The following is a 10,000-nucleotide window of genomic DNA, read 5'->3' as shown; positions in this document are numbered from 1 at the left end:
TCCTAGTATCCAGAACGTTAAAATTTTCAATAAAACAATAATTGTTATTCCATTCGCGCTTGCTGCAGATGAGATTGGATAAGTCAGTGCAACACTGATCATTGGTTATTTAATTCAGTGCAAAACTGATCATTGGTTATTTATGTTAATTTATCATCTCATGTCCAACCCATGCTCATACAATAACAATTATCGTAAAAAAAAAAGATAATTGATATTTGATGAAGGAGAAGGCACTCTTATCATGTGATAGTGTTCGGCTAGCCCAAGGCAAAACATTGATTCCCATTTATCCACAAAGGCAAGTCCTGTTGGGAGGAGTTTATCCTGACTAGATGGGTGACCGTCCGGTGAGACCCCATGCTGTACTCTATAGGGAATCACTCTGCTTGGCTAGTAACCTGCAAGAACGTCTACTGATATTCCATAAACCTAATATTGCCTTATATTTTGAATAAAATTATCAGCAACAAGATGACCACCAAAATACTTATACGAGAGGTACATGTGCTCCTTGCACTTCGCTGGACAATTAAAGCAATATTATTGTTAATTTGTTGGGCTCATTTGTTCCAGATCTGTGAAAGGACTTGATGAATGAAATAAATGTATTTATTAAAAACTAGATCATCGGATAATGCAATGCCAAGCCATCAAGGGTTATGAGCCATTATACCATGATCTACAAACACGGCAAGCATATACGTGATTTTTTGGGCCTTTTTATTTTTATTGCAGTCTAGTTTTCTATATTTTGGGGGCGTCTTTAATAAAACAATTATTCCAATCGCGCTTGTTGGATATGAGATGATTATAGCCAACTCAGCGCTACACGCCTCGTTGGCTATCTATCATCTCATATCCAACGCACGCTCATGGAATAATCATTAATTATCATATAAAAACCAATGAAACACCAAGTGAGCTTTATCCCGAAAACATGATATCTTCACAAGTGAAGATAACATGTTATGTTCATGTGTGAAAAGATCACTGTTTCTATAGTTACATATAAAATGCACCTTTCCATGCCTTTTGTGAAATGATTTAGTATTTCATTGGTGTTTGTGTAATAAATAGAATATTACATAGCCGCTTGGAGATACAACATTTCTCTTCTCGTGTTTCAACACTCAAAGAGAAATTTCCTATCTTCGTGCGGCCATGTAATATTCTCTATATATTTAAAATCCGGGATATAGGCAAGAGGTAGATGTCATCTTTGCACTTAGCTGGATAATTCAAGCAATATTGTGTGGTACCTTCATCAATGAAAAATACTAGAAAAGGGTACAAAACGATTCTCCCCTAAATATACAACTACGGTACTTTCAAATGCCTCATCACTGACAAAACAGGAATCAAACCCACCTCACTAGTCCTTGATTACTGCTAGTTTAAAAGATACAAACCAATGGAGATCACTTAGGGAAGAACGCTGTTAATGGCACCCTAAAAGAAAAAACAAGCAAATTTGTCATCCTCTTTACAATTCAAATTTGACAAACTAAGACAAACAGACTCAATCCAGTATGAATAAGTGTGTAAAAAAGAGACGAAGTTTTTAATTTGAATGGAAAGTACCAGCAAAATAGTATATTTTTCTGATCATCACACAATAAAATTAATGATACATACAAGTGTTGACCTGTGCTATCAAAGAGTGAAAAGGATACAACTCACCACCAAATAATCAAATACAGAATTCAGTCTAGAACATTTGAATTGGAAAAAGTATGAACAAAAGGAACAAAACCTAGCCAGTCGCCATCTCAAACACATTTCAGAACACCACCACCACTGATGTTCCACAAAAAGCTTTAAGAGATTTATCGGAAAGCAATTTTCAGAAGACACATGTATTTTCATCAGATACCGTATTTTATCGGCTATAAGCTGAGCGATTTTTACACATGTTTAGTCGTAATTGTCTTAAAATCCAAGGGCAAAAGGGGTATTTGGCTTGTAACTTTTAATAAAAATTGATCTTTCAGCATATAATGATTACCGCTTATAGCTGGATGCTTTTCATTTCTCCTTCAAAATCATCTCACCAAAAATAAACATACAAAGTTTAGGGCTTCGGCTTATAGCCGATAAAATACGGTATGTCCAGAAATGCAAGGAATTAGATGCATGCAGATTTTAATATAAAGCATCACCACGTCTCCCCTATCTCTTCTCTCCAACTTCAACATCACTTGCGTCTCGGAATACAGAAAATTAACATCAAAAAGTGTCCCCAAATGATGCTCCTCGAGTAAGGATATACAGCTGCATCTACATGTACCCTAAGCTAGAAATAATGCTATAAACCTTTACACTTCCCTTATTGAACTGGGAACAGGTAGCAAATTCTCAAAAGACTTAAAGGGACATTATTCATGTTGTATGTCAAAATTGGGCGTGCATCTAATTGCATTCATGGATGTTAGTGACATACATGGCTGGTCCCGGGCACCTCACACCGATGGCTCAGTCTGTTGAGCATCGGGCTGTTATGTGGAAGATTGCGAGTTCGAGCCCTGGCTGGATCAACACTCAGGACCTTAAAATAACGGAGGAGAAAGTGCTGACATTGTAATTTCATCTGCAAATGGTTACACTTTCAAGTCTTCTCGGATAAGGACTATAAACTGTGGGCCATCTCACAAAACTGATATCTTTCATGTTCTCAAGTTCCCTGCGGGATTTTAAAGAAGCCAGACACTATCTGTGAAGAGTAGGGGATAGAGTCCCCGGTGTTGTGGTTGTCCTTTCAGAGTATATAGGTGTGTGGGTATAATACATGTAGGTCCACATCAGCTGAATAACTGCCAAAATTTCAACCTTCTCAAACAAATAAATAGCAAACAAACAAACAAGGGCCTTTCAGATTTAAAATTACAAAGAAACACCAGCAATATGGTAAAGGTTCCCAAGTTAGCTGTACTTCACAAGCTCAGCTGATGAATCGAACCAAACAAAACAAAATAAGTTATGGCTATTGATAAGAGAGTGAGTTGAATCCTTTGCAGGCCTTTTGATAGGGTGCGATGAGAAAATGCAGGGCAGATTATGTGATTAGAAAGGCCAATTAAGTGATAAATGTCAATTATGCGTTTTTTTTTCTGAGCAATTTTAATTAAGCTTGTTTTATATGGTTTCAGGGCAAAAAAAACACTGCCCTATAAACATTTTGAACACAAGGGAGCAGTAATTATGCATCTTGATCAACATTAGTTGGGATAAATTTAAAAAAATGAGGTCTTCTGCACTATTGGTGTACCACATAAAAAGTTGAAAGGACACTATATGTCAGCTGACATGCCAAATGAATGATCAATAATTATTGATATTCCTGCATGCTACGACTACCGGTAGCTTCTTTTTACATGCAGTATTACATTCCTGAACAGATTAGCTAATCTGAACAAAGGGTATGTTTGACTGTTACACCAATAGGCAACTCTTTAAGAATGAGACTCGTACCAGGCCCCTGACATGCAAAATAACGCCTTGAACTTCGAATGTTTACGAAATCGAAGGTGACAAAGGTTTTTTAGCCTTTTTCCAAGGTAAATCAAAATGGCGTATTTACAGTGTATGCAGGAATTCCTGAGAAACTTGTTGATTTATGTTTCATTTTTTGAATGTTGTGCGTTCTTTTGCGAATTATGTGATTTTTCGTGAATTGGGCAATCGGATGTAATTTGAGGCCGATTGTGCGAGAATGCACCATCGTGTAATATCAGAAGGCCTGCCTTTGGCCTCCATATCTAAGACGCAGTGACTGAATCACTTTGCAAGGCTGCCTTCCATCAGACATGTATGGTTGTGGGTTTCATTCATGGGAACTCTGTGTGCACAAGCAATCCTGGACATCACCAGGAACACCAAACAGCAAAATGTAAGACAAGACAATGGGAAATTATAAGAATAAAAGAAAGAAAGACAGTATCTTATAATCTGGAAAGGATCGTCTCTAGAGCAGGAATAAGGGACAAGTTGCCACCAGGAAATGTTGCTCCCAGCAACACTCATCATAAGATAGAGGTGGACATACATTGGAAGAGGATGAGAGAAATGTTAGGTGTCACCGAGTTCCTCGCTGGTGAAACCTTTTGGATTCAGTTATTGGATGGTTGAATGGTGTCACATACTGGATAAATCATAATCCAATTAATAAATGATTTTTAACTATCATCTACTGGAGAAAACACAAAGGAAAGGAAAGGAAAGGAAAGGAACTTTATTTAAGCGTCTAATTTTCTAGCACTGGAGCACTAATTGGGGACATGTTCAATCGAAATGAACAAATTAACGCAAATCAAATCAATTTTTAGTTTTTGAGGAGAGGGAAAAACTGGAGTACCCAGAGAAAACCTCTCGGTGCAACCCACATATGACACCTAGTATGGGAATCAAACGCGGGCCACATTGATGGAAGGCAAGTGCTCTCACCACTGCGCTATCCCAGCACCCGAAAACAACAACAATAACCAACCAACGTCTACTGACAATCAAACCACCCACACAAACTGTATTTTGCCAAAGCACAGTGTGCAGGCGAGACTTATTATCTAGCGGCGGGTCTAAAACACAGGTCACATTCCACTGGTCACTCGTTGCAGGTCATTGTTTTACCTTTTTAAAATAGACCCAAAACCCTCAATTTGGCTAACCCTAGGCCTACAAACCGTAATTACGCCTAGGGTTAGCCAAATGGAGGGCGAGGGTTACTTTCCAAAAGGTAAAACAACATAGCCCTATCGAAAGGCCTGTGTAGAAAGCAATAGAGGAAATTAATCACTTCCTACTACAACAGTGCAAGCTGCACGTAAGCTTATAGACCCTTATCTGTCCCCTGAGAGAAACAAACCTTCTAAATGCAAAACAGTCTTACTGTTTTGTCCTCCTTAACTGAAAGGGGTCTCTACACTAAAAATATTACATTATCTTTAGGTACTAAATTATTCTTAAAGTCTACTCGTAACTTTCTTCACCTTCAAAGACGTTGACAGCATATTTTGTCGCCTTTTTCGTACTTTTTGGAACATAAAAGTGCAACTCTGACTACACATACCTTTAAAGCCGAATAATCGACAAGCTCGTAGAAAACAATTTGGTCCAACCTCGTTCCCAGGGTCTCTCTTCTCTGGCCTCCATTGTCTCAACGACAATGGAGGCAGAGAAGAGAGACCCTGGGAACGAGGTTGAATCTTGATTTTCGTCGACAATTAACATAATTGACAGCGATACAAACAGCCAGCGGTTGCGAGCCCTGCATAAAGCGGGGAGTCCACCCCATCTGATTCTCTTTCTCGTGCTTCTCCGCCATACTGGTGAAGGTATGAATGTGGCATCGGCTTTCACGGTTTTCCTTGCTTTTAACGGTCAGTTTAGCTCGAGCCACTCAGCTATACTGTTGTTTTGTTTCTCTTTTATTTGTCAGGAAATTCTGAAGCGGAGCCATAATGCAGATTTTTGTGAAAACCCTGACAGGGAAAACTATCACCCTTGAGGTTTGTAGGCCTGTGTTTCTATTTGATTGCGGGTTTTGTGTTTACTATGTATAAAGAAAGTTTAGTTTTGTGGTATTTTGTAATCTCCCACCCCGTACAATAACTGTACCAAATGTCTCATTTAAAGCTCTGCTGATTCGAAGAATTTCCTTGGTGTGTGATGAACCACAGGGTATCCCAAGCTGATGAGAGTAACAATAATAATGGTAATAATAATATTATTATTATTATTATTATTATTATTATTATTATTATTACTGTTGTTGTTGTTGTTAACAAAAATAACTGCATTTGAAAGCGAAACATATGGCTGAGTTTTCATTAACAAAACTGCTAATCTTAACTCTAACCTTATTGTTAGAAATAGGAAGGAAATGCTTTGACTTAATGGGACAGTTCATAGACCGAATGCATAAATGGCGGCCAAAAAAATATTCTTTTGTTTATGTGCTAATTAGCCTCACTAGCCTCGTTAGTATGGACAAAATACAAAAGAAATGTAGCTTGAGAGCGAGGCTAGTGAGTCTAATTAGCACATAAACAAAATAATACATTTTTAGCGGCCATTTATGCATTCTGTCAATGTTGGATGTCAAAATTGGGAATGCATCCATTCTTATTACTTGCATTTCTGGACACAACTAAAATCTCTCTAGTGTTGCTTCTATAAATTATTATCCTTAAGTTGGATTAATAGTCATTGAGAGAAATGGCTGGAATGAAAAACAGTGGTACTACATTGTACAAAAACCACCGATCTGTTCAACCTTCCTTGCACTCGAAGTAACAGGGAGTCCATGGTAACTGCACATGCAACCCCTTCGCTGGAAAAGAGCAATTTTATCCATTTCTCCCCAGGACTCATGATTTTGAAAACATATTTTTCCTTTGTTGTGGTTGTTCGGGTACACCTTGACAGTGAAAGCTGGCTACTGCTCACACCGTGGGAAAGGAATTTCATCAAAATGTTAAACTTGGAACAGTATTATCGGTTATTTTCTCTTGTCAACTATTGTCAACATCCACAATGATTTACGTAATTGGAAGTCAACTACTGTCAACACCAACACTGAAAGAGTTAAATCCGCTGTTGTTTTTCTGATCCTTTTGTTCCTTTGCAGGTGGAACCCAGTGACTCCATCGAAAATGTGAAGACAAAAATCCAAGACAAGGAGGGTATGGTCCTTTCATGGATTTGTTTTTGGGCTTAGTTATAGGGGTGTAACGATTCATGTTCCTTTGGATTCGATTCGATTTCGATTATTGCCTTTCGGTTTCGATTATTTCGATTCGATTATGCAAAATATTAATGATTTTTAATTCTTGCAAGATGATACACAATGTAAACAACATACAACCCTAAACTCTCAATGTCCTTTGCAATGAAAACTCCAATAGACTTCGTTCTTGCCGTTGCTCTGTTGCCAGACCGCGGCAACTTATTCTCCAGAACATCCTGAATTTTTGACTGTCCAGTTTCAGTACTGTTTTTGGTACCCGGCAAAGTTTTTGCCGTCTTTGACTGCAACACTTCTGACTTTTCATCAATGCTGTGTTGACTTTTTAAGTGTACGCTCATGCTTGAGGTCGAACCGGCACAATACTTGAAAGTTGCGAAGCAAATTTTGCAGATAGTTTTAGACTTGTCTGTTGTTCCGTCTTCAGTCGGAAAACCATAATATTTCTACACTGCGGATCAAAAAGAAGCAGGCGGATTCACAATCGCTTGGTCATTCGTCGCCATGTTTGAGAACATGACCATGAACACGCACATGGTTTGCCTTATTGGAAATTCTCAAGGGGTGGTAGAGGGGCAACATTTTTACCAAGCAACATGGCACAAGAACTGCAAGTTAGCGTCTTTGATCGATTGTCAATGAAAAATGCACATCTTATTGAGATCTGGATTCTAAGTTTACAATATAATGACTCACTGAGGGCACTTTTGGAAAGGTATGCAAAAAATCGAACCAAAATCAAAACGTGGAATCAAATAATCGTGAATTGAACCGCACGGTCATAATCGCGATTAATCGAGAATTCAATTAAGCGTTACACCCCTACTTACAGGTAGTTATAAGAATATTTTTGCCAAGAACACTTTGTATAAATACCAACTTTATTCATTCAATACAATGAAAGGGAGAGATACCAGAGGTTATCCCTACATGTATATGAGGGCATCCCCCCGAATGTTATTGATCTAGAGTCTATTTTGATGAAGGAGGAAAACCGGAGTACCCGGAGAAAAACCCTCGGAGTCAGATTGAGATCGACTGAAACTCAGCCCACATAAATGACCTCCAGGCCAGAGTTAAACCAGGGTGACTCCCTAATGAAGGACCCAGCACTTAAGTTAGGGGCTCAGTAAAATTTGAAATTGGTGGCTGGTGTGAGTGGAGTAAACAGCTGTATGGTCCTTCTATCTAGGGGTGTCTGGGGACATGCCATTTTTAACCCTTTCAACCCGGGAGGTCCCCATCAACGAGTAAAAATAATCATCAATCTGTAAGTGTCACTCTTAGGAAGGAAAGGGTTAAAAACGAAATTTCAACAGCAAAATTAATTGTCTTGTTTAGATGTCAAAATGAATTTTAATCTTAGGTTTGAAAGAATCTGGCTTTAATTTTTTTTTTTTGTTTAGGGAAAATAGTGTCTGACGTCGTAAATTGAAGTGGTCAACACTTTTTGTTGGCTGTTGATACTTATTGAAACCTGACTTTACTCGTTCACCCCTAAAGTAGCCACCACTGATAAGTAAAATCGTTTGACGTTAGGCAGAGTAAAATACACAAGTCTCACTGTCAGGATGGAAGGGGTTAAAACTCCTTCATTCCTACAATTGAAACATTCAGTCTCCTACCTACACTGTAGTACCATTGATTTCTTTATCTGATCTTAAGTTGCATTTTGTTTTAGGTATTCCTCCAGATCAGCAGAGATTAATTTTTGCTGGCAAACAACTTGAAGATGGGCGAACACTTAGTGATTACAACATACAGAAGGAATCCACTCTGCATCTAGTGCTTCGTCTGAGAGGCGGAGCCAAGAAAAGGAAGAAGAAGAACTACACCACACCAAAGAAGATCAAACACAAGAAGAAGAAGGTATGATGTTTAAATGGTCATGGTGTCTGCAGTGAATAAGGTTAGAAATATTGATTTCTATTGCACCTAAGGAAATCAAATTACTTTAACCCATTCACATCTACAAAGCACTCCAAATAGACCCTTCTCCAAAATGGCGGCCAAAAATTAAAATAAGTTAAAGTTAAAAAGTAATATTTACCAGAAATAGAAAGAGCACCTTAACTTTAGTAACCCTTCAAAGGTTTGGCATATCAGCTGAGAAAATGTAAGTTGAAAAATGAAAAGTTTACAAATTTTTTTTGTCTTCTAATTTTACCGTGATTCCTATTTACTGGCTATTGACAGTTGACTCTGAAATGGCTTTTTCCTTTTCCATTCGCTCACTGAGGGTGTACATGTACTTGTTTTCTTTTAAAACTCATGCGGTGCAAGAAAAATTCATTGCCAAAGTGGTGAATTCCAAAGTAAATTTCACTCGCAAAAGCGATATTGTACTCATGGCCTCGTGATTCATGCAGTATCGGTTTTTTTTTACAAACCAAGGCTGCTGCTTAAGAAAATTTTAAAGGGGCCCTCATAGCTAAACGCTGAGAACTTAGGAGCCCAACATATGAAGTGAAAGGTGTTGCTGTGAAAAATTAAGGCGCCCAGAGCTATTCTTTGGGAGCCCCAGGCTACCGGGCTCCTGTTAGGCAACAGCCTTGCAAACGTCTGCAAATTTGTGAAATTTCAACTTACATTTTCTCAGCTGATATAGCACTTAATACGCTGAAACTTTGCAGCGTTACTTAAGCAAAGGTGCTCTTTCTATTTCTGGTATCAGTTTTTCATTTAGTTTAATTTTAACTTCTTCAAATCTGTTCCCGCTATTTTGGAGAATGGTCTATTGGGGGGTAACATCATCTGTAGCTGGATTGAAACCTATAATTTATACATGTAGGTGTCAATTTCAGGTGGAGAAGGGATAACTTTGACAGATTTGTTACCAGAACATTATTATTATTATGTCTTTCCATTAAATCTTCTTTTTTGTGGTGGAAAGAAATTATTTTGAGGAATGTTTCCAAGACATGAAGCTTCCAAGTCTCTGGAATGACTGCTTTTCAAACCAGAGACCCTGAAATTTGGAAGTGAAGGCATTCTTGCAGGACTATACTTGCAGGAAATAATATTACTAGGCGTGATGGTGTGATAATCTTAAAATAATAAATGAAGGAAATTAACCTTTTAACCTTCGAACCAGCCTCCATTGTTTCATTCCCTGATGGAAATGTTCATTCTACTAACTACAGTCGTAGGTGTAGTACCGGTACCATGGATTATTTTTTGGGTGGTCATGAGAATGGGGTGTTTCATCAAGATTACACCTCTTAAGCTGATAATATTCTTCATTCTCAATACCTGCCT

General features: G+C 38.1%; 2 protein-coding genes across 3 annotated transcripts in view; one reads left to right on the top strand and one right to left on the bottom strand.

Moving 5' to 3' along the window:
* Positions 1 to 5,101, bottom strand: part of LOC137980351 (uncharacterized) — an 8,022-nt gene extending 2,921 nt beyond the window's left edge. Inside the window, exons 1-2 of one of the 2 annotated variants that reach the window (XM_068827767.1) lie at positions 5,066 to 5,101; positions 1,372 to 1,452 (exon numbers count right to left, since the gene is read on the bottom strand). The gene's annotated coding sequence lies outside the window, so the exon portion shown is untranslated. Of the gene's footprint in view, positions 1 to 1,371; positions 1,453 to 4,985 lie in introns of both variants that reach the window. The other variant, XM_068827766.1, reaches the window with a different exon arrangement.
* Positions 5,102 to 5,294: 193 nt separating this feature from the next.
* Positions 5,295 to 10,000, top strand: part of LOC137978877 (ubiquitin-ribosomal protein eS31 fusion protein) — a 6,622-nt gene continuing 1,916 nt past the window's right edge. The window contains exons 1-4 of the mRNA XM_068825991.1: positions 5,295 to 5,330; positions 5,435 to 5,504; positions 6,626 to 6,680; positions 8,424 to 8,611. Of these exons, the coding sequence (XP_068682092.1) occupies positions 5,457 to 5,504; positions 6,626 to 6,680; positions 8,424 to 8,611 (291 nt within the window). The 5' untranslated portion in view covers positions 5,295 to 5,330; positions 5,435 to 5,456. The remainder of the gene's footprint in view (positions 5,331 to 5,434; positions 5,505 to 6,625; positions 6,681 to 8,423; positions 8,612 to 10,000) is intronic.

Source organism: Montipora foliosa, chromosome 12 (assembly GCF_036669935.1).
Source record: "Montipora foliosa isolate CH-2021 chromosome 12, ASM3666993v2, whole genome shotgun sequence".
NCBI lineage: Eukaryota > Metazoa > Cnidaria > Anthozoa > Scleractinia > Acroporidae > Montipora > Montipora foliosa.
The sequence above is the reverse complement of the archived record's forward strand: the minus strand, read 5'-3'. Positions and strand labels throughout refer to the sequence as shown.